General features: G+C 42.5%; 1 protein-coding gene across 4 annotated transcripts in view; it reads left to right on the top strand.

The window, feature by feature from the left end:
- LOC129847575 (type II inositol 3,4-bisphosphate 4-phosphatase-like) overlaps positions 1-24,716 on the top strand; it is a 60,889-nt gene that overhangs the window by 30,144 nt on the left and 6,029 nt on the right. Inside the window, exons 8-11 of one of the 4 annotated variants that reach the window (XR_008758439.1) lie at positions 3,163-3,260; positions 4,323-4,435; positions 6,527-6,681; positions 9,053-14,183. Coding sequence is in view for 3 of the 4 variants with exons in the window: in XM_055915320.1 (XP_055771295.1) it covers positions 3,163-3,260; positions 4,323-4,435; positions 6,527-6,681; positions 15,466-15,649 (550 nt within the window). In the remaining variant the exon portion in view is untranslated. Of the gene's footprint in view, positions 1-3,162; positions 3,261-4,322; positions 4,436-6,526; positions 6,682-9,052; positions 14,184-15,465; positions 15,675-24,716 lie in introns of those variants that run through there. The other 3 variants (XM_055915321.1, XM_055915320.1, XM_055915322.1) reach the window with 3 other exon arrangements.

The following is a 24,716-nucleotide window of genomic DNA, read 5'->3' as shown; positions in this document are numbered from 1 at the left end:
TGTTTTGGATGAGATGATGTTGTCTATAGAGTCATTTCCCATCATGCTCCCAAGGTCATTGTCACCCAGTGTAATGTTATCGCCTTTGGAGCATCGAATAGGATTGTTTCTATCCAGCCAGTAAACCTGGTTTGAGACAGGATATCGTGGCCTAAGGCTCGCATTCAGAAAGAAACAGCGTTAGTGGTCATTTATTGCAATCATTTCAAGACTGCCAGACCTACGTCACTTCTGGAATGCACACGATCAGTCTCACTGACCCGTAACTTGTACTTTCATTGTGGAGGGGTCTATGGATCTGTCTCCATCCACTAGGACATTCCTCACACGTGATATCTCACACTTGGGTGAATGATGCGCCATGCCATAGAGATCCGGCATTTACAAAATCACACTGATTGCCGTAACGGGGGGTGCTATAGTAATCAACTGACATTCCAAACTGAACAAGCACGTCTCCTGTTCCGTCATAAAATGTGATTCATATATACAGCCTCTCATCAAATCAAATCAAAGTTTATTTGTCACGTGCGCCGAATACAACAGGTGTAGACCTTTTGACCAACAAGGACCTATAAGCTCCGCCCATTGGTTTTTCTGCTAATTAGACTTTTTTCCCCCAACTTTGAACAAGCATATCTCCCATAACGACCTATATCACTTCGGTACTTAAAATGAAATGATGTAATAATTGTCACTAACTGACATAAGAAGGAGCGCTCTGTCATTCGTGGGGGGACAACATGTTTACTGTAGACTTGTTCTCTCTTTCTCCCTGTACAGATTAACTTGTCCTTTCAGGTTCTCTTTCTCCCTGTTCAGGTTAACTTGTCCTTTCAGGTTCTCTTTCTCCCTGTTCAGATTAACTTGTCCTTTCAGGTTCTCTTTCTCCCTGTTCAGATTAATTTGTCCTTTCAGGTTCTCTTTCTCCCTGTTCAGGTTAACTTGTCCTTTCAGGTTCTCTTTCTCCCTGTTCAGATTAACTTGTCCTTTCAGGTTCTCTTTCTCCCTGTACAGATTAACTTGTCCTTTCAGGTTCTCTTTCTCCCTGTACAGATTAACTTGTCCTTTCAAGTGCTCTTTCTCCCTGTACAGATTAACTTGTCCTTTCAGGTTCTCATTCTCCCTGTACAGATTAATTTGTCCTTTCAGGTTCTCTTTCTCCCTGTACAGATTAACTTGTCCTTTCAGGTTCTCTTTCTCCCTGTTCAGATTAACTTGTCCTTTCAGGTTCTCTTTCTCCCTGTACAGGTTAACTTGTCCTTTCAGGTTCTCTTTCTCCCTGTTCAGATTAACTTGTCCTTTCAGGTTCTCTTTCTCCCTGTTCAGATTAACTTGTCCTTTCAGGTTCTCTTTCTCCCTGTACAGATTAACTTGTCCTTTCAGGTTCTCTTTCTCCCTGTACAGATTAACTTGTCCTTTCAGGTGCTCATTCTCCCTGTACATATTAACTTGTCCTTTCAGGTTCTCTTTCTCCCTGTACAGGTTAACTTGTCCTTTCAGGTTCTCTTTCTCCCTGTACAGATTAACTTGTCCTTTCAGGTTCTCTTTCTCCCTGTACAGATTAATTTGTCCTTTCAGGTTCTCTTTCTCCCTGTACAGATTAACTTGTCCTTTCAGGTTCTCTTTCTCCCTGTACAGGTTAACTTGTCCTTTCAGGTTCTCTTTCTCCCTGTACAGATTAACTTGTCCTTTCAGGTTCTCTTTCTCCCTGTACAGATTAACTTGTCCTTTCAGGTTCTCTTTCTCCCTGTACAGATTAACTTGTCCTTTCAGGTTCTCTTTCTCCCTGTACAGGTTAACTTGTCCTTTCAGGTTCTCTTTCTCCCTGTACAGATTAACTTGTCCTTTCAGGTTCTCTTTCTCCCTGTACAGGTTAACTTGTCCTTTCAGGTTCTCTTTCTCCCTGTTCAGATTAACTTGTCCTTTCAGGTTCTCTTTCTCCCTGTTCAGATTAACTTGTCCTTTCAGGTTCTCTTTCTCCCTGTACAGATTAACTTGTCCTTTCAGGTGCTCATTCTCCCTGTACAGATTAACTTGTCCTTTCAGGTTCTCTTTCTCCCTGTACAGGTTAACTTGTCCTTTCAGGTTCTCTTTCTCCCTGTTCAGATTAACTTGTCCTTTCAGGTTCTCTTTCTCCCTGTTCAGATTAACTTGTCCTTTCAGGTTCTCTTTCTCCCTGTACAGGTTAACTTGTCCTTTCAGGTTCTCTTTCTCCCTGTTCAGATTAACTTGTCCTTTCAGGTTCTCTTTCTCCCTGTTCAGATTAACTTGTCCTTTCAGGTTCTCTTTCTCCCTGTTCAGATTAACTTGTCCTTTCAGGTTCTCTTTCTCCCTGTACAGATTAACTTGTCCTTTCAGGTTCTCTTTCTCCCTGTACAGATTAACTTGTCCTTTCAGGTTCTCTTTCTCCCTGTTCAGATTAACTTGTCCTTTCAGGTTCTCTTTCTCCCTGTTCAGATTAACTTGTCCTTTCAGGTTCTCTTTCTCCCTGTACAGATTAATTTGTCCTTTCAGGTTCTCTTTCTCCCTGTTCAGGTTAACTTGTCCTTTCAGGTTCTCTTTCTCCCTGTACAGATTAACTTGTCCTTTCAGGTTCTCTTTCTCCCTGTACAGATTAACTTGTCCTTTCAGGTTCTCTTTCTCCCTGTTCAGATTAACTTGTCCTTTCAGGTTCTCTTTCTCCCTGTTCAGATTAACTTGTCCTTTCAGGTTCTCTTTCTCCCTGTACAGATTAATTTGTCCTTTCAGGTTCTCTTTCTCCCTGTTCAGGTTAACTTGTCCTTTCAGGTTCTCTTTCTCCCTGTACAGATTAACTTGTCCTTTCAGGTTCTCTTTCTCCCTGTACAGATTAACTTGTCCTTTCAGGTTCTCTTTCTCCCTGTTCAGATTAACTTGTCCTTTCAGGTTCTCTTTCTCCCTGTTCAGATTAACTTGTCCTTTCAGGTTCTCTTTCTCCCTGTACAGATTAACTTGTCCTTTCAGGTTCTCTTTCTCCCTGTTCAGATTAACTTGTCCTTTCAGGTTCTCTTTCTCCCTGTACAGATTAACTTGTCCTTTCAGGTTCTCTTTCTCCCTGTACAGATTAATTTGTCCTTTCAGGTTCTCTTTCTCCCTGTACAGATTAACTTGTCCTTTCATGTTCTCATTCTCCCTGTACAGATTCGGAGACATCTCTTTGCAAGAGAGGATAAACCAGAGGAACTTTGAGATTTTAGACAGTTATTACAAATCACTAAGCGATAAGGTGCCATCAGAATGTAAGTGCATCAACTGCCACTTCAACATCAAAACATCAGAAGTATATAAATGTCATCAATCATCATGCAATAGTATCCATCTTGCTTTTTTATAGAACACATTTTGGCTTACACTGAGTGTACAAAACATTAAGAAGATCTTCCTAATATTGAATTGCGCTCCCTGCCTTTTGTCCTCAGAACAGCTTCAATTGGTCGGGCATGGACTCAACAAGGTGTCGAAAGCGTTCCTCAGGGATGCTGGCCCATGTTGACTCTAATGCTTCCCACAGGTGTTCAAGTTGGCTGGATGTCCTTTGGGTGGTGGACCATTCTTGATACACACAGAAAACTGTTGAAACCGTCCTGTTGTTGACACAAACCGGTGCGCCTGGCACCTACTACCATGCCCCGTTCAAAGGCACTTTAATATTTTGTCTTGCCCATTCACCCTCTGAATGGCACATATACACAATCCATGTCTCAATTATCTCAAGGCTTAGACATCCTTCTTTAACCTGTCTCCTCCCCTTCATCTACACTGATTTGACAAGTGACATCAATAAGGGATCATTGCTTTCACCTGGATTCACCTGCTCAGTCTATGTCATGGAAAGAGCATAATGTTTTGTACACTCAGTGTAGTTTCATTACAGACATAAGATACAATGTGTCTTTATTTTACAGTTCAACACACACACACACCAGTATTTCCATTTCCCGTCTACCATCGATTCAGCTCCTGTAAAATACACCCATGTGGGTCAGATTTGCAGACAGATACACAACCACAGAGATCTACGTTTGTGATGTTATTGTTGTTGTTCCACACAACAGCTCCTTTCATCCATCTGTCAGTAGTTTCCACAGATGTCCTCATTCTTGTTGTCAGTGTACCGTATTTTTATCTTATCAATACCTGCATCCTGCCTGTCGCATGAATACACACACACACACACACACACACACACACACACACACACACACACACACACACACACACACACACAACTCCTTCCTGTTACAGCTCGAGCAGCCAAATGAACCAACCAAAGCCAACTCGCGTTTCGTTTCCTTTCACAGGTCTGCCATGTTTTCAAACCCAGACGGACCTGAAAGATTTACTTGGAACCCTGGGCCAGAATGTAGTGACGAAGAAGAGAAAGAATGTGGAGATACTGTGGCTCGCTGGAACGGTGAGGATAGCATAAGATGCATAAAAAGTGGATCCATTCTTACACGTCTGGCTTGACATCATTCATGCAAACTTGTCAGCCTGCTAATGTCCCTACTTATGGAGGTTGATACATTGGTGCCCCGAGGAGAAGTTTTGAACTTGTGAATGCAATGCACCTGCTACAATGAAGACTTCATACACATATTCGACATCTGGCAGAAGACCATGCAAGGCTCCAAATAATCCTGATCATTTAGGGGAAATCTCCCAGAGAATGGGCATCCGATTACCTAATCACATAGGTAGGCATAGAGCAGCAATGGAAGCTACTCGTGACCGATTTATATCATAAACTGTATCCAGCCAAAAAAGGAGTAAAGGTTGAACACACACATGATTAATAACACTAATGATAAAGGAGTATAGGTTGAACACACACATGATTAATAACACTAATGATAAAGGAGTAAAGGTTGAACACACACATGATTAATAACACTGATGATAAAGGAGTAAAGGTTGAACACGCACATGATTAATAACACTATTGATAAAGGAGTAAAGGTTGAACACACACATGATTAATAACACTAATGATAAAGGAGTAAAGGTTGAACACACACATGATTAATAACACTAATGATAAAGGAGTAAAGGTTGAACACACACATGATTAATAACACTATTGATAAAGGAGTAAAAGTTGAACACACACATTCCTTTCCAGCTAATGATTCCTCTGGTATTTGGCTAATGATTCCTCTGGTATTTGGCTAATGATTCCTCTGGTATTTGGCTAATGATTCCTCTGGTATTTGGCTAATGATTCCTCTGGTATTTGGCTAATGATTCCTCTGGTATTTGGCTAATGATTCCTCTGGTAGTTGGCTAATGATTCCTCTGGTAGTTGGCTAATGATTCCTCTGGTATTTGGCTAATGATTCCTCTGGTATTTGGCTAATGATTCCTCTGGTATTTGGCTAATGATTCCTCTGGTATTTGGCTAATGATTCCTCTGGTATGTGGCTAATGATTCCTCTGGTATGTGGCTAATGATTCCTCTGGTATGTGGCTAATGATTCCTCTGGTATGTGGCTAATGAATCCTCTGGTATGTGGCTAATGAATCCTCTGGTATGTGGCTAATGAATCCTCTGGTATGTGGCTAATGATTCCTCTGGTATGTGGCTAATGATTCCTCTGGTATGTGGCTAATGATTCCTCTGGTATGTGGCTAATGATTCCTCTGGTATGTGGCTAATGATTCCTCTGGTATGTGGCTCATGATTCCTCTGGTATGTGGCTCATGATTCCTCTGGTATGTGGCTAATGATTCCTCTGGTATGTGGCTAATGATTCCTCTGGTATGTGGCTAATGATTCCTCTCTGGTATGTGGCTAATGATTCCTCTGGTATTTGGCTAATGATTCCTCTGGTATGTGGCTAATGATTCCTCTGGTATGTGGCTAATGATTCCTCTGGTATGTGGCTAATGATTCCTCTGGTATGTGGCTAATGATTCCTCTCTGGTATGTGGCTAATGATTCCTCTGGTATTTGGCTAATGATTCCTCTGGTATGTGGCTAACGATTCCTCTGGTATGTGGCTAATGATTCCTCTCTGGTATGTGGCTAATGATTCCTCTCTGGTATGTGGCTAATGATTCCTCTGGTATTTGGCTAATGATTCCTCTGGTATGTGGCTAATGATTCCTCTGGTATGTGGCTAATGATTCCTCTGGTATGTGGCTAATGATTCCTCTGGTATTTGGCTAATGATTCCTCTGGTATTTCCAGTCTTTGGAAAATGAAAGCAGATCTGTTCTGGTTGGAACTATGAGCTTCCTTCTCTTTCCCTCCCTGGTCTCTGGAATTAGCTGCGTCTGAAAAGGAATGTAGTCTGGGAAACATCATATAAGCAGCTGCATAGAAAGTAGTGCACTTTCACTTTTGAAGTGAGAATTATTTTGAAGAACAAAAACATATTTTCATTGAATACTTTTCTTCCCAATTCTACCTCACAGAGTAGTTTTCAGTTATGCATTATGTTTAAAATAGTTTGTTTTTGTTTACGTTATTGAGGTGTTTTTCTCTGCGTCTCCCTTGGTCCAGATCTGCCGGCGGCTGAACGGGATCAGGTTCACCAGCTGTAAAAGTGCCAAAGACAGGACGTCGATGTCTGTAACCCTAGAGCAGTGTGCCCTGCTGAGAGACGAGCACCAGCTCAACAAGGATTACTTCATACGAGCCCTGGACTGCATGCGGAGGTGAGAGAGACAAACTCAACTTTGGGGGAGAGGTCTTAAAAGTTATTTCCTGATTTTATAGTAGGGCTCCTCGCGTTCTATCTCCTCGCGTTTTCTCTCCTTGCCTCATTCTCAAAAGGAAGGAATGGGGTGGGAAGTGAACATTGAAGGGGGAAATCTGAGGACTGGAACCTCCAATCTGCTTCACCGCTGCTTGCATCACTTCCCTCTAATGTTTTGAGGTGGTCGTGGTGGTGAGTGAATGGGAGGAGGTCTACCTAAGGAATGGACTTTTGAGATTTCCCTTTATGTCTCTGGGCCCTGAAGTTAATTGGGTAACCTGGTCAGGAAAACTCCTGGTCCTAATTATAATAAATTAGGACCAGGAGTAAATTTCCTGATTAAGTAACCGACCTCACTGGGGAAAAACTCCAGGCTCTATGTATGCCAATATTCCCTCATTGTGAAAAGTAACTAATGTCTGAAAGGACAGGGAAAGTGGCAAACATCCTGCTGATCGATCTGTGGATGCCAACTGGCTAATGGAGCTCAGTGGCATGCGCAAACACACAGCAGCACGTCTATCACACTGTTCACTGGCACCACCCATTTCACCACCCCTAGTTGGTATCAGAAGCCCCGCCCTGATAGCCTGCCTCATCCCATCTGACTTGGTCAAAGTTCACATCAGAGCCACGTCGTAGCTTGGCATGGGCCCTGCTTGAATACTTTAGAAATGTGTCATTCCCTCCCTTCCTTCTCTCAAATATCACTGATCTGGTGTGACTGGGTGGGTGAAAGCTACAGTGCTGTATCTAAAGGAACCCATGTTGTCACCTATCCAATGTTGTGAGATCAGTGATAACCTAATATAGCATTTCTACAGCATTTGAACAGGGCCTATAGTGCATCATGATGGCACATTCCCATAATCACCCTCTCTGTCTGTCCTCATGATGTCAGAAGCCCTCAACCATGTGACCTGAGGTTACCCAGAGATGAGAGCGTACAATTTTGTCAACAGAGAATTTGGCAGAAGAACACATGATCACCACAACTTCCTTTTTTACATTTATTTATTTAATTATACCCCCTTTTCTCGCCAATTTTGTGGTATCCAATTGGTAGTTAGTCTTGTCCCATCGTTGCAACTCTCGTACGGACTCAGGAGAGGCGAAGGTCGAGAGCTGTGCGTCCTCCGAAACACAACCCAGCGAAGCTACACTGCTTCTTGACACAATGCCCACTTAACCCGGAAGCCAGCCACACCAATGTGTTGGAGGAAACACCCTACACCTGGCGACTGTGTCGGCGTGCACTGCGCACGGCCCGCCACAGGAGTCGCTAGTGCGCGATGGGACAAAAACATCCCTGCCGGCCAAACCCTCCCCTCACCCGGACGACGCTGGGCCAATTGTGCGCCGCCCCATGGGTCTCCCGGTCGTGGCCGGCTGCGACAGAGCCTGGACTTGAACCAGGATCTCTAGTGGCACAGCCTTCGACCACTGCGCCACTGGGGAGGCCCACCACAACTATCTTAACAGTCAATTGTATTTGGCTAGTGAAGACATCAAAACTATGAAATAACACATCTGGAATCATGTAGTAACCTTGATGATAGCTTTGCACACTCTTGGCATTCTCTCAACCAGCTTCACCTGGAATGTTTTTCCAACAGTCTTAAAGGAGAGGTGGACCGCAGAGTGAAGGAAAAGCAGCCAACAAATGCTCAGCAAAAGTGCGAACTCCTTCGACTGTTGGAAAAACATTCCAGGTGAAGCTGGTTGAGAGAATGCCAAGAGTGTGCGAAACTGTCATCAAGGCAAAGGTTGGCTACTTTGAAGAATCTCAAATATAAAATATATTTTGATTTGTTTAACCCTTTTTTGGTTACTACATGATTGGTTACTACATGATTCCATATGTGTTATTTCATAGTTTTGATGTCTTCACTAGCCAAATAGAATTGACTGTTAAGACAGTATACAATAGTAAAAATAAAAAAGGTGTGTCCAAACTTTGACTGGTACTGTGTCTTAACAGTCAGTTGTATTTGACTAGTTAGCGGTTTTGTCATAAATAATGAAAGTAAATATTCGGTATGTGGTAAAGACAAAGTGGTTGCTTGTACTATACACAAAACACACCCCAAAAGAACTTGGAATAGACTTTATAGACATGTTTTATTCATACAAGCTATTCTTTCCCAGATTTGATGGGCAACTTGACGAGAGTTTGTGGGTGCTTGAGTATCTAAGGAATCTTTCTTTAATCTGTGCACTAACTGTAGAATTTCATCACTTTGCCCACGAATGGATTGAATGAAATTCAACCTCAAACAAAGAGTGATTATCAGAGCTTGAGAATGGATATGCTTTCCCATGTGTTCCAGTGTCAAGAGGGTTCAGACAGAGTGACACTGGAAGATAGCTGTAGGCTTGACCCGTCTATGCAAAGTTGAACCGGTAACTATCAATCTTCAGTAAATACGTTTAAGACCTGAGCAGCTGTAATTATCAAATCAAATTTGATTTGTCACATGCACCGAATTTAACGGGTGTAGACTTTACCGTGAACTGCTTACTTACAAGCCCTTAACCAACAATGCAGTTCAAGAAATAGAGATAATTAAGTATGATGGATCTTTCTTTCGACATAGTTTTGTCAGAATAGCCTGTATACTGTGCACCACATAATGTAAACGGTCAGTTGAATGTGGCTAGTTAGTGATATTCCCATGAGTAAAAAAGTGTGGATCAAATATCTGGGGAAGTCAAATGCCATTCTTTTGCTTTCAGAAATGCTATCACACCCACTGTCTGCAACTGCATACACTGTGTGTTCACATGTCTAAGGGGGATACCTAGTCAGTTGTCCAACTGAATGTATTCAACTGAAATGTGTCTTTCGCATTGAATCAGAGAGGTGCGGGGGGCTGCCTTAATTGACTTCCACGTCTTCGGCACCCGGGGAACAGTGGGTTAACTGCCTTGCTCAGGGGCAGAACGACAAAGGTAACAGGAGCAACAAAGATACAGCTCAGATGATCACTTAAGCAGAGTCTGAGAGAACTAAGTCATTTCTAAAACACTGTTGGATAACACTGGTTTATGTTTGGAGATAAAGGAGTGCTTTGATAATATCGAGGGTCATTATGAGGCTTGTAGAACCGGTTATGCTGAGACAGTGTTGTGGCTTTGGAGCTGTCCAAGAATAAACCGGCTCTACAACAAGCCTACAACAAGCCTACGGCTATAAAATGTCATCATTAGAGACTGTGCCTACTAATAATTGAAAACTTCAGAGTTAATCCAAATAACTTAACAGATCTTCATTGTAAAGGGTTTAAACACTGTTTCCCATGCTTTTTCAATGACCCATAAACAATTAATGAACATGCACCTGTGGAACGGACGTTAAGACACTAACAGCTTATAGACGGTAGGCAATTAAGGTCACAGTTATGAAAACTTAGGACACTAAAGAGGCCTTTCTACTGACTCTAAAAAACAACAAAAGAAAGATGCTCAGGGTCCCTGCTCATCTGCGTGAATGTGCCTTAGGCATGCGCAAGGAGGCATGAGGACTGCAGATGTGGCCAGGGCAATACATTGCAATGTCTGTACAGTGAGACACCTAAGACAGCGCTACAGGGAGACAGGATGGACAGCTGATTGTCCTCGCAGTGGCAGACCACGTGTAACAACAGCACACAGCACACAGCACACAGCACACAGCACACAGCACACAGCACACAGCACACAACACACAGCACACAACACACAGCACACAACACACAACACACAACACACAACACACAACACTGCACAGGATCGGTACATCCGAACATCACACCTGCGGAACAGGTACAGGATGGCAACAACAACTGCCCGAGTTACACCAGGAATGTACAATCCCTCCATCAGTGCTCAGACTGTCCGCAATAGGCTGAGAGAGGCTGGACTGAGGGCTTGTAGGCCTGTTGTAAGGCAGGTCCTCACCAGACATCACCGGCATCAACATTACCTACGGGCACAAACCCACTGTCGCTGGACCAGACAGGACTGGCAAAAAGTGCTCTTCACTGACGAGTCGTGGTTTTGTCTCACCAGGGGTGATGGTCAGATTCGCGTTTATCGTCGAAGGAATGAGCGTTACACCGAGGCCTGTACTCTGGAGCGGGGTCAATTTGGTGGTGGAGGGTCCTTCATGGTCTGGGGCCGTGTGTCACAGCATCATCGGACTGAGCTTGTTGTCATTGCAGGCGATCTCAACATCCTTCTCCCTCAGGTAGTACTCTTCCTGCAGGCTCATCCTGACATGAGCCTCCAGCATGACAATGCCACCAGCCATACCTCTCGTTCTGTGCATGATTTCCTGCAAGACAGGCCATGGCCAGCGAAGAGCCCTGATCTCAATCCTATTGAGCATGTCTGGGACCTATTAGATCGGAGGGTGAGGGCTAGGGCCATTCCCCCAAGAAATGTCCGGGAACTTGCAGGTGCCTTGGTGGAAGTGGGTTAACATCTCACAGCAAGAACTGGCAAATCTGGTGTAGTCCATGAGGAGGAGATGCACTGCAGAATTTAATGCAGCTGGTGGCCACACCAGATACTGACTGTTACTTTTGATTTTGACCCCCCCCCCCCCTTTGTTCAGGGACACATTATTCATTTCTGTTAGTCACATGTCTGTGGAACTTGTTCAGTTTTTGTTCAGTTTATGTCCCAGTTGTTGAATCTTGTTATGTTCATACAAATATTTACAGATGTTAAGTTTGCTGAAAATAAATGGAGTTCACAGTGAGAGGACGTTTATTTTTTTGCTGAGTTATTAAATTCTATTATAATCCACCTTTTACATAGGATGCAAAATGCAGCAGTGACTCTTGAAACCTCGATAAGTTGCGACAACCAGTGTTTACTAGTAGCTAGTTAACCAGCAGCAATCCCGAGTTGACATGCTCCTCTGTGTTGGAGAAATTCTCTTGACGCATCCGTCCGTGCCTGCGTCTGTGCACTGGCCTTTTAACTATACCAAAGCCTAGGACCAAGAGGCAGCCTTTAGTTCCTATGCTCCCAGCCTCTAGAATAGCCTGCCAGAAAACCCGAGGGGGGGGAGGGGGGCGAAACTGTGGACATATTCAAAAGAGATTTTAAAACACACCTGTTTAATTCTGCTTTTCCTTAGTGCTTTTTAGTCTTTCCGTTTTACTGTCATTCTCTAGTGTTTTATACTCTTATGTTTGTTGTGTAGTAAATATTTCCCTTTTTATTTTCATAGTTTTTTATTTATGTTTTAACACTGGGCATTGCATTCATGTCTGAAATTACGCTATATAAATAAAGCTTGATTTGATTTGCTGGTGGTATGTGGCCCCTAGGGGCCCCTACTTAACTAACCCACTGGTTCTTTCTGAATATTCTGCTCTTTTCTCTGACTGACAGTGTACTGCCTAACAGTCTCTGTGGCTTCGAACAAAAATTGGGGTTGAAGGGAATAGACGGCAAGCTATTTTGATATTGGTTAATGACCCCTACAGCTTTTTCCTCCATCACACATCAAGGTTAAGTGTAAGTGGTAAATTAATTAAATCCATGGACTGCTTCCACATAGAACATTTTTGTTGACATAAGAAGGATGGCTCTGTGGAAGCTCCATTAGTTATGAATGGGCCTTGTTTCATCTTGGTATGATTATAGTAATTGAATATTTATATGTTGTGTGGCAACCAACCCTTTGTATTGACGACAGGCTTCTAGATTGACAGTTTAATCGAGACCATGTAAACCATTTACAAAGAAAGTGTAAAGAACCTGGATCTTGAAAGAAAGATATTGGGGGGTAAAAAATGTAGAATCTAGTCTCAAAACCAATCAACATGTTTAAAAAAATATATACATTTTTAACCTTTATTTAACTAGGCAAGTCAGTTAAGAACAAATTCTTATTTACAATGACGGCCTACCCTGGCCAAACCCGGACAAAACTAGGCCAATTGTGCCCCGCCTTATGGGACTCCCAATCACGGTCAGATGTGGTCTAACATGGTATACAGCAAAGAAGTTAGGAACTTTGTTAACTTGCCAAGTTTGTTCTCTACTTTGCTTTACTACTTTCTCTCACCTTGTAGTGACTCATGTATAGACGGGTTGGCTGACAAAGTCACGAAAAGGATGATGTGACCGGAAGTTGTGTGTTGTTATGATTCTGATAGCTAGCGTCAATGACAAAAAGCTGCCATGTGGGAAACCTTATGTGGCTAGTTGTTATTGACACCATGTCTTGTTTTGAGGTGTTTTGACTAAATATAGTTTGCATGTTGTTAACAGTCTAAGGCAACCACGTCTGTTTTTCCCCATAGTGGCGCATGCGTCGGTTTTATTGCTAAACAACCAACCCCTCCATACAGTATAGTTGTCTGTGAGCAAGTATAGTTGGTTGCATTAACCACAGACATACTGGGAGTATTTATGTTCATGAATTCATTCCCAGTGATACACTTGACTCATTACCATATTTTCCACTGCTGTAGGCATACAGTACAGTGCTTAAAGTAACTACCCAGTAAAAATCTGTTTTAAAAGTGAATCACCTATGAACGCTTATCCAAATAATGTTTTTGGCTCCCCCTTCTCGTATTTGTGGCGAAAGCATAAATAGGAGGAAAAAGCACTTTAAAAACCCCACCTCAAACTTCTCAAACAGACAATTTAAAAAACGCTTGCTATTTCCTCATGAGGAGGATGAGCTGGCCAATCAGTGGTCTAGAGGAGGATGAGCTGGCCAATTAGCCGTCTAGAGGAGGATGAGCTGGCCAATTAGCCGTCTAGAGGAGGATGAGCTGGCCAATTAGCCGTCTAGAGGAGGATGAGCTGGCCAATTAGCCGTCTAGAGGAGGATGAGCTGGCCAATTAGCCGTCTAGAGGAGGATGAGCTGGCCAATTAGCCGTCTAGAGGAGGATGAGCTGGCCAATTAGCCGTCTAGAGGAGGATGAGCTGGCCAATTAGCCGTCTAGAGGAGGATGAGCTGGCCAATTAGCCGTCTAGAGGAGGATGAGCTGGCCAATTAGCCGTCTAGAGGAGGATGAGCTGGCCAATTAGCCGTCAGTCTCAATTCGTTGGTCAATTCGTTGGTCAGTCTCAATTCGTTGGTCCATGGACTCTACAGGGTGTCAGCAGCGTTCCTCAGGGATGCTGGCCCATGTTGACCCCAATGCTTCCCACAGTTGTCAAGTTGGCTGGATGTCCTTTGGGTGGTGGACCATTCTTGATAAACACAGGAAACTGTTGAGCGTGGAAAAAACAGCAGCATTGCATTCTAAGGAATCTTTGTTTAATCTGTGCACCAATTGTAACATTTCAGCACTTTGCCCTCGAATGGATTGAATGAAATTCAACCTCAAACAAAGAGTGATTATCAGAGCTTGAGAATGGATATGTGTTCCAGTGTCAAGAGGGTTCAGACAGAGTGACACTGGAAGATAGCTGTAGGCTTGACCCGTCTATGCAAAGTTGAACCGGTAACTATCAATCTTCAGTAAATACGTTTAAGTACTGAGCAGCTGTAAATATGATGGATCATTCTTTCAACGTAGTTTTGTCAGAATAGCCTGTATACTGTGCGATCAACAGCTCAGATGATACCCCGTTCAAAGGCACTTTAATATTTTGTCTTGCCCGTTCACCCTCTGAATGGCACACATACACAATCCATGTCTCAATTGTCTCAAGGCTTAAAAATCCTTCTTAAACCTGTCTCCTCCCCTTCATCTATACTGATTGAAGTGGATTTAACAAGTGACATCAATAAGGGATCATAGCTTTCACCTGGATTCACCTGGTCAGTCTATGTCATGGAACAAGCAGGTGTTCCTAATGTTTTGTACACTCAGTGTAGATCTTAGTTCATAGAAATCTGGACACACTGGACAGTTACTTTAACATAAAGTACAATGGTAAGTGATAAGTAACACATTGTCCAAGTGTTTGATTTTGGTCCCGAGGATTTTGGCCAACAGCCAGTCTTTTCATGTTGGGCGGCAGGTAGCCTAGTGGTTAGAGTGTTGGGCCAGCAACCGAGAGGTTACTAGATCAACTCCCCGAGCTGACAAGGTAAAAATCTGTTGTTCTGCCCCTGAACCAGGCACTTAACCCACTGTCCTAGGCTGTCATTGTAAATAAGAATTTGTTCTTAACTGACTTGTCTAGTTAAATAAATAGAATAAAATGTTCATGAAGCTTGCTTGACTATCTCTCTGTCAATACATTTACTGCCACTGTTCCCTTATCTTATCCAACATGTATGTCTTGTTTAAATATTGACATAGAATGTACACTTGGGTTCAGTCTAACTGCACAACGGTCTGGTTTCACTATGGCTTGTTCTGGATATGTGGGGGTAAGGCTTATCACATTTCCTGAAGTTTTGTGTTGAGATCTTTAAATGTCCCTTTCTGTTGGCTACATGAAATCAACAGGTGCAACAGAACGCATCCTAAGCTTTGTCAAAACAATTTAAGTAAATAATTGAAAGAGGAGAGATCCACATAAATGATCGTGCCTGCCTCTACTCGCCCCCGCCTCTACTCGCCCCCTTCATACTTCAACTCCTCTCTTCATGTGGGACTTACACTCTTCCATTCATCTTTCCATTCATCCATTCATCCATTAATCCGTCCGTGCATGCGTCTGTGCTTGCTGGTTGTCTTTGGCCCATGTCAGGGGTCTCTCCTTTACTAACCCACTGGTTCTTTCTGTCTATTCTCTGTCTCACCTCCTCCACCTCGCCCCCTCGCCCTGCAGTCGGCTCACCCAGGGAGAAGTAGTGTGTCAGTGGGATTCGGACCCCGAGGCGGCGTGCTCTGTAGCGGAGAACAAGCCGGCCTCGCGACACTTCTACCCCATCGCCCTACTGCTCGTCAGCTCACACCTGCTGGTCGTGTGGTTAATTTTAAGTCTTGTTTTTCTGCTTGCAAAATATCAATAAAGTTGCTGACGATGCCATGTACTAACCTTGTGTGCGTCGGATGGTGATTTTTGTCTGTGCAGCTTGTTTTCTGGGAGGGAGGGAGTCTGGAATTTGTGTGATTTCATTGATTTTGCTTTGAAAGGGTAATTGAGTGGATACATAATTTAATTTGTACAATCAAACACAAGCTTTCGACTGTTAATCCGACTAGCAGGCTTGAGGATTGGATGGAATCGATTTAGAATGTAAGGGATTAAGAAGATAAATTCTCTCCGCTAAGACATATTAGCCTTCTCTATTTTCACAGATACCATACTGTTGAACCTTGGAGGGTTTTTTCTCCCGTACCTAAAGCATTGGCCATATAATACTATCAGAAGGACTGGAGATAAACAGTTATCTCTTCATGTCAATGACAGAGAGCTAACGTTCTGAGAGCTAGCATTGCGTTCTGGTTGGCTGCTCTGGCACAGATACCAAAGTGCTAACAGCGTAACTGAAGCCAATCACACTGTTACACACTCCAGTGTAAACTCCAAGCAGCTTGAGGGCACGTTCTTATCATAACCTCCAGTTGACCCCTGTCAGTTGAGGGACCCTCTTCATAGAGACTGTGATTTGTTTACTAAGATTCTACATTTAGTAATGTACTACATCTCTTCAATGATTCCTATGTCCTCTGGAATAGTGGACGTGGAACCCCCACTCCAACTATCTCCGCCTCTACTCTAAAGTAGAGCATAGTAGGATTCTGATGAGCAGGGGAAAAAATAGAGCCGTATAAATCAGTAGTGATATGCTCCAAGACACTTTCTCTCCCTCCGTTAGACTGCTGTTAGTGTGTTTAGATGGTTAGACTGCTGTTAGTGTGTTTAGATGGTTAGACTGCTGTTAGTGTGTTTAGGTGGTTAGACTGCTGTTAGTGTGTTTAGACTGTTAGACTGCTGTTAGTGTGTTTAGGTGGTTAGACTGCTGTTAGTGTGTTTAGATGGTTAGACTGCTGTTAGTGTGTTTAGACGGTTAGACTGCTGTTAGTGTGTTTAGGTGGTTAGACTGCTGTTAGTGTGTTTAGATGGTTAGACTGCTGTTAGTGTGTTTAGATGGTTAGACTGCTGTTAGTGTGTTTAGACTGCTGTTAGTGTGTTTAGACTGCTGTTAGTGTGTTTAGACTGCTGTTAGTGTGTTTAGACTGCTGTTAGTGTGTTTAGACTGCTGTTAGTGTGTTTAGACTGCTGTTAGTGTGTTTAGACTGCTGTTAGTGTGTTTAGACTGCTGTTAGTGTGTTTAGACTGCTGTTAGTGTGTTTAGACTGTTAGACTGCTGTTAGTGTGTTTAGACGGTTAGACTGCTGTTAGTGTGTTTAGACGGTTAGACTGCTGTTAGTGTGTTTAGACGGTTAGACTGCTGTTAATGTGTTTAGATGGTTAGACTGCTGTTAGTGTGTTTAGACTGCTGTTAGTGTGTTTAGACTGCTGTTAGTGTGTTTAGACGGTTAGACTGCTGTTAGTGTGTTTAGATGGTTAGACTGCTGTTAGTGTGTTTAGGTGGTTAGACTGCTGTTAGTGTGTTTAGACGGTTAGACTGCTGTTAGTGTGTTTAGACGGTTAGACTGCTGTTAATGTGTTTAGACGGTTAGACTGCTGTTAGTGTGTTTAGACGGTTAGACTGCTGTTAGTGTGTTTAGATGGTTAGACTGCTGTTAGTGTGTTTAGACTGCTGTTAGTGTGTTTAGATGGTTAGACTGCTGTTAGTGTGTTTAGGCGGTTAGACTGCTGTTAGTGTGTTTAGATGGTTAGACTGCTGTTAGTGTGTTTAGACTGCTGTTAATGTGTTTAGATGGTTAGACTGCTGTTAGTGTGTTTAGACTGCTGTTAGTGTGTTTAGATGGTTAGACTGCTGTTAGTGTGTTTAGACTGCTGTTAGTGTGTTTAGACTGCTGTTAGTGTGTTTAGACTGCTGTTAGTGTGTTTAGACTGCTGTTAGTGTGTTTAGACTGCTGTTAGTGTGTTTAGACTGCTGTTAGTGTGTTTAGGCGGTTAGACTGCTGTTAGTGTGTTTAGGCGGTTAGACTGCTGTTAGTGTGTTTAGACTGCTGTTAGTGTGTTTAGACTGCTGTTAGTGTGTTTAGACTGCTGTTAGTGTGTTTAGACTGCTGTTAGTGTGTTTAGGCGGTTAGACTGCTGTTAGTGTGTTTAGATGGTTAGACTGCTGTTAGTGTGTTTAGGCGGTTAGACTGCTGTTAGTGTGTTTAGATGGTTAGACTGCTGTTAGTGTGTTTAGACTGCTGTTAGTGTGTTTAGACTGCTGTTAGTGTGTTTAGACTGCTGTTAGTGTGTTTAGACTGCTGTTAGTGTGTTTAGACTGCTGTTAGTGTGTTTAGATGGTTAGACTGCTGTTAGTGTGTTTAGACGGTTAGACTGCTGTTAGTGTGTTTAGACGGTTAGACTGCTGTTAGTGTGTTTAGACGGTTAGACTGCTGTTAGTGTGTTTAGATGGTTAGACTGCTGTTAGTGTGTTTAGGTGGTTAGACTGCTGTTAGTGTGTTTAGACGGTTAGACTGCTGTTAGTGTGTTTAGACGGTTAGACTGCTGTTAATGTGTTTAGACGGTTAGACTGCTGTTAGTGTGTTTAGACTGCTGTTAGTGTGTTTAGATGGTTAGACTGCTGTTAGTGTGTTTAGATGGTTAGACTGCTGTTAGTGTGTTTAGATGGTTAGACTGCTGTTAGTGTGTTTAGATGGTTAGACTGCTGTTAGTGTGTTTAGGCGGTTAGACTGCTGTTAGTGTGTTTAGATGGTTAGACTGCTGTTAGTGTGTTTAGATGGTTAGACTGCTGTTAGTGTGTTTAGATGGTTAGACTGCTGTTAGTGTGTTTAGACTGCTGTTAGTGTGTTTAGACTGCTGTTAGTGTGTTTAGACTGCTGTTAGTGTGTTTAGACTGCTGTTAGTGTGTTTAGACTGCTGTTAGTGTGTTTAGACTGCTGTTAGTGTGTTTAGACTGCTGTTAGTGTGTTTAGACTGCTGTTAGTGTGTTTAGACTGCTGTTAGTGTGTTTAGACTGCTGTTAGTGTGTTTAGACTGCTGTTAGTGTGTTTAGACTGTTAGACTGCTGTTAGTGTGTTTAGACGGTTAGACTGCTGTTAGTGTGTTTAGACGGTTAGACTGCTGTTAGTGTGTTTAGACGGTTAGACTGCTGTTAATGTGTTTAGACGGTTAGACTGCTGTTAGTGTGTTTAGACTGCTGTTAGTGTGTTTAGACTGCTGTTAGTGTGTTTAGACTGCTGTTAGTGTGTTTAGACGGTTAGACTGCTGTTAGTGTGTTTAGACGGTTAGACTGCTGTTAGTGTGTTTAGGTGGTTAGACTGCTGTTAGTGTGTTTAGACGGTTAGACTGCTGTTAGTGTGTTTAGACGGTTAGACTGCTGTTAATGTGTTTAGACGGTTAGACTGCTGTTAGTGTGTTTAGACGGTTAGACTGCTGTTAGTGTGTTTAGATGGTTAGACTGCTGTTAGTGTGTTTAGACTGCTGTTAGTGTGTTTAGATGGTTAGACTGCTGTTAGTGTGTTTAGGCGGTTAGACTGCTGTTAGTGTGTTTAGATGGTTAGACTGCTGTTAGTGTGTTTAGACTGCTGTTAATGTGTTTAGATGGTTAGACTGCTGTTAGTGTGTTTAGACTGCTGTTAGTGTGTTTAGATGGTTAGACTGCTGTTAGTGTGTTTAGACTGCTGTTAGTGTGTTTAGACTGCTGTTAGTGTGTTTAGGCGGTTAGACTGCTGTTAGTGTGTTTAGATGGTTAGACTGCTGTTAGTGTGTTTAGGCGGTTAGACTGCTGTTAGTGTGTTTAGATGGTTAGACTGCTGTTAGTGTGTTTAGACTGCTGTTAGTGTGTTTAGACTGCTGTTAGTGTGTTTAGACTGCTGTTAGTGTGTTTAGACTGCTGTTAGTGTGTTTAGACTGCTGTTAGTGTGTTTAGACTGCTGTTAGTGTGTTTAGACGGTTAGACTGCTGTTAGTGTGTTTAGACGGTTAGACTGCTGTTAGTGTGTTTAGACGGTTAGACTGCTGTTAGTGTGTTTAGATGGTTAGACTGCTGTTAGTGTGTTTAGGTGGTTAGACTGCTGTTAGTGTGTTTAGACGGTTAGACTGCTGTTAGTGTGTTTAGACGGTTAGACTGCTGTTAATGTGTTTAGACGGTTAGACTGCTGTTAATGTGTTTAGACGGTTAGACTGCTGTTAGTGTGTTTAGACGGTTAGACTGCTGTTAGTGTGTTTAGATGGTTAGACTGCTGTTAGTGTGTTTAGACTGCTGTTAGTGTGTTTAGATGGTTAGACTGCTGTTAGTGTGTTTAGGCGGTTAGACTGCTGTTAGTGTGTTTAGATGGTTAGACTGCTGTTAGTGTGTTTAGACTGCTGTTAATGTGTTTAGATGGTTAGACTGCTGTTAGTGTGTTTAGACTGCTGTTAGTGTGTTTAGATGGTTAGACTGCTGTTAGTGTGTTTAGACTGCTGTTAGTGTGTTTAGACTGCTGTTAGTGTGTTTAGGCGGTTAGACTGCTGTTAGTGTGTTTAGATGGTTAGACTGCTGTTAGTGTGTTTAGGCGGTTAGACTGCTGTTAGTGTGTTTAGATGGTTAGACTGCTGTTAGTGTGTTTAGACTGCTGTTAGTGTGTTTAGACTGCTGTTAGTGTGTTTAGACTGCTGTTAGTGTGTTTAGACGGTTAGACTGCTGTTAGTGTGTTTAGACGGTTAGACTGCTGTTAGTGTGTTTAGACGGTTAGACTGCTGTTAGTGTGTTTAGATGGTTAGACTGCTGTTAGTGTGTTTAGGTGGTTAGACTGCTGTTAGTGTGTTTAGACGGTTAGACTGCTGTTAGTGTGTTTAGACGGTTAGACTGCTGTTAATGTGTTTAGACGGTTAGACTGCTGTTAGTGTGTTTAGACTGCTGTTAATGTGTTTAGATGGTTAGACTGCTGTTAGTGTGTTTAGACTGCTGTTAGTGTGTTTAGATGGTTAGACTGCTGTTAGTGTGTTTAGATGGTTAGACTGCTGTTAGTGTGTTTAGACTGCTGTTAGTGTGTTTAGACTGCTGTTAGTGTGTTTAGACTGCTGTTAGTGTGTTTAGACTGCTGTTAGTGTGTTTAGACTGCTGTTAGTGTGTTTAGACTGCTGTTAGTGTGTTTAGGCAGTTAGACTGCTGTTTGTGTGTTTAGGCGGTTAGACTGCTGTTAGTGTGTTTAGACGGTTAGACTGCTGTTAGTGTGTTTAGATGGTTAGACTGCTGTTAGTGTGTTTAGACTGCTGTTAGTGTGTTTAGATGGTTAGACTGCTGTTAGTGTGTTTAGATGGTTAGACTGCTGTTAGTGTGTTTAGATGGTTAGACTGCTGTTAGTGTGTTTAGATGGTTAGACTGCTGTTAGTGTGTTTAGATGGTTAGACTGCTGTTAGTGTGTTTAGATGGTTAGACTGCTGTTAGTGTGTTTAGATGGTTAGACTGCTGTTAGTGTGTTTAGATGGTTAGACTGCTGTTAGTGTGTTTAGGCGGTTAGACTGCTGTTAGTGTGTTTAGGCGGTTAGACTGCTGTTAGTGTGTTTAGGCGGTTAGACTGCTGTTAGTGTGTTTAGGCGGTTAGACTGCTGTTAGTGTGTTTAGATGGTTAGACTGCTGTTAGTGTGTTTAGATGGTTAGACTGCTGTTAGTGTGTTTAGATGGTTAGACTGCTGTTAGTGTGTTTAGATGGTTAGACTGCTGTTAGTGTGTTTAGACTGCTGTTAGTGTGTTTAGGCGGTTAGACTGCTGTTAGTGTGTTTAGGCGGTTAGACTGCTGTTAGTGTGTTTAGACGGTTAGACTGCTGTTAGTGTGTTTAGACGGTTAGACTGCTGTTAGTGTGTTTAGACGGTTAGACTGCTGTTAGTGTGTTTAGATGGTTAGACTGCTGTTAGTGTGTTTAGACGGTTAGACTGCTGTTAGTGTGTTTAGACGGTTAGACTGCTGTTAGTGTGTTTAGACGGTTAGACTGCTGTTAGTGTGTTTAGACGGTTAGACTGCTGTTAGTTTGTTTAGACGGTTAGACTGCTGTTAGTGTGTTTAGATGGTTAGACTGCTGTTAGTGTGTTTAGGCGGTTAGACTGCTGTTAGTGTGTTTAGATGGTTAGACTGCTGTTAGTGTGTTTAGGCGGTTAGACTGCTGTTAGTGTGTTTAGGCGGTTAGACTGCTGTTAGTGTGTTTAGACGGTTAGACTGCTGTTAGTGTGTTTAGACGGTTAGACTGCTGTTAGTGTGTTTAGATGGTTAGACTGCTGTTAGTGTGTTTAGGCGGTTAGACTGCTGTTAGTGTGTTTAGATGGTTAGACTGCTGTTAGTGTGTTTAGGCGGTTAGACTGCTGTTAGTGTGTTTAGGCGGTTAGACTGCTGTTAGTGTGTTTAGGCGGTTAGACTGCTGTTAGTGTGTTTAGATGGTTAGACTGCTGTTAGTGTGTTTAGGCGGTTAGACTGCTGTTAGTGTGTTTAGATGGTTAGACTGCTGTTAGTGTGTTTAGGCGGTTAGACTGCTGTTAGTGTGTTTAGATGGTTAGACTGCTGTTAGTGTGTTTAGATGGTTAGACTGCTGTTAGTGTGTTTAGATGGTTAGACTGCTGTTAGTGTGTTTAGGCGGTTAGACTGCTGTTAGTGTGTTTAGATGGTTAGACTGCTGTTAGTGTGTTTAGATGGTTAGACTGCTGTTAGTGTGTTTAGATGGTTAGACTGCTGTTAGTGTGTTTAGATGGTTAGACTGCTGTTAGTGTGTTTAGACTGCTGTTAGTGTGTTTAGACTGCTGTTAGTGTGTTTAGGCGGTTAGACTGCTGTTAGTGTGTTTAGATGGTTAGACTGCTGTTAGTGTGTTTAGATGGTTAGACTGCTGTTAGTGTGTTTAGATGGTTAGACTGCTGTTAGTGTGTTTAGATGGTTAGACTGCTGTTAGTGTGTTTAGACTGCTGTTAGTGTGTTTAGATGGTTAGACTGCTGTTAGTGTGTTTAGGCGGTTAGACTGCTGTTAGTGTGTTTAGGTGGTTAGACTGCTGTTAGTGTGTTTCGATGGTTAGTCTGCTGTTAGTGTGTTTAGGCGGTTAGACTGCTGTTAGTGTGTTTAGGTGGTTAGACTGCTGTTAGTGTGTTTAGATGGTTAGACTGCTGTTAGTGTGTTTAGACTGCTGTTAGTGTGTTTAGATGGTTAGACTGCTGTTAGTGTGTTTAGACTGCTGTTAGTGTGTTTAGACTGCTGTTAGTGTGTTTAGACTGCTGTTAGTGTGTTTAGATGGTTAGACTGCTGTTAGTGTGTTTAGATGGTTAGACTGCTGTTAGTGTGTTTAGATGGTTAGACTGCTGTTAGTGTGTTTAGGGGGTTAGACTGCTGTTAGTGTGTTTAGACGGTTAGACTGCTGTTAGTGTGTTTAGATGGTTAGACTGCTGTTAGTGTGTTTAGATGGTTAGACTGCTGTTAGTGTGTTTAGATGGTTAGACTGCTGTTAGTGTGTTTAGGCGGTTAGACTGCTGTTAGTGTGTTTAGATGGTTAGACTGCTGTTAGTGTGTTTAGATGGTTAGACTGCTGTTAGTGTGTTTAGGCGGTTAGACTGCTGTTAGTGTGTTTAGATGGTTAGACTGCTGTTAGTGTGTTTAGATGGTTAGACTGCTGTTAGTGTTTTTAGATGGTTAGACTGCTGTTAGTGTGGTTAGACTGCTGTTAGTGTGTTTAGACTGCTGTTAGTGTGTTTAGATGGTTAGACTGCTGTTAGTGTGTTTAGATGGTTAGACTGCTGTTAGTGTGTTTAGATGGTTAGACTGCTGTTAGTGTGTTTAGACTGCTGTTAGTGTGTTTAGATGGTTAGACTGCTGTTAGTTTGTTTAGGCGGTTAGACTGCTGTTAGTGTGTTTAGGTGGTTAGACTGCTGTTAGTGTGTTTCGATGGTTAGTCTGCTGTTAGTGTGTTTAGGCGGTTAGACTGCTGTTAGTGTGTTTAGGTGGTTAGACTGCTGTTAGTGTGTTTAGATGGTTAGACTGCTGTTAGTGTGTTTAGACTGCTGTTAGTGTGTTTAGATGGTTAGACTGCTGTTAGTGTGTTTAGACTGCTGTTAGTGTGTTTAGACTGCTGTTAGTGTGTTTAGACTGCTGTTAGTGTGTTTAGATGGTTAGACTGCTGTTAGTGTGTTTAGATGGTTAGACTGCTGTTAGTGTGTTTAGATGGTTAGACTGCTGTTAGTGTGTTTAGGGGGTTAGACTGCTGTTAGTGTGTTTAGACGGTTAGACTGCTGTTAGTGTGTTTAGATGGTTAGACTGCTGTTAGTGTGTTTAGATGGTTAGACTGCTGTTAGTGTGTTTAGATGGTTAGACTGCTGTTAGTGTGTTTAGATGGTTAGACTGCTGTTAGTGTGTTTAGGCGGTTAGACTGCTGTTAGTGTGTTTAGATGGTTAGACTGCTGTTAGTGTGTTTAGATGGTTAGACTGCTGTTAGTGTGTTTAGGCGGTTAGACTGCTGTTAGTGTGTTTAGATGGTTAGACTGCTGTTAGTGTGTTTAGATGGTTAGACTGCTGTTAGTGTTTTTAGATGGTTAGACTGCTGTTAGTGTGGTTAGACTGCTGTTAGTGTGTTTAGACTGCTGTTAGTGTGTTTAGACGGTTAGACTGCTGTTAGTGTGTTTAGATGGTTAGACTGCTGTTAGTGTGTTTAGACTGCTGTTAGTGTGTTTAGACGGTTAGACTGCTGTTAGTGTGTTTAGATGGTTAGACTGCTGTTAGTGTGTTTAGACGGTTAGACTGCTGTTAGTGTGTTTAGGCGGTTAGACTGCTGTTAGTGTGTTTAGACTGCTGTTAGTGTGTTTAGGCGGTTAGACTGCTGTTAGTGTGTTTAGATGGTTAGACTGCTGTTAATGTGTTTAGATGGTTAGACTGCTGTTAGTGTGGTTAGACTGCTGTTAGTGTGGTTAGACTGCTGTTAGTGTGTTTAGGCGGTTAGACTGCTGTTAATGTGTTTAGATGGTTAGACTGCTGTTAGTGTGTTTAGATGGTTAGACTGCTGTTAGTGTGTTTAGATGGTTAGACTGCTGTTAGTG

This window comes from Salvelinus fontinalis, unplaced genomic scaffold, assembly GCF_029448725.1.
Source record: "Salvelinus fontinalis isolate EN_2023a unplaced genomic scaffold, ASM2944872v1 scaffold_0877, whole genome shotgun sequence".
Taxonomy (NCBI): Eukaryota; Metazoa; Chordata; class Actinopteri; order Salmoniformes; family Salmonidae; genus Salvelinus; species Salvelinus fontinalis.
Note: the sequence above shows the minus strand (reverse complement) of the source record. Positions and strands in the feature narration are given on the sequence as shown.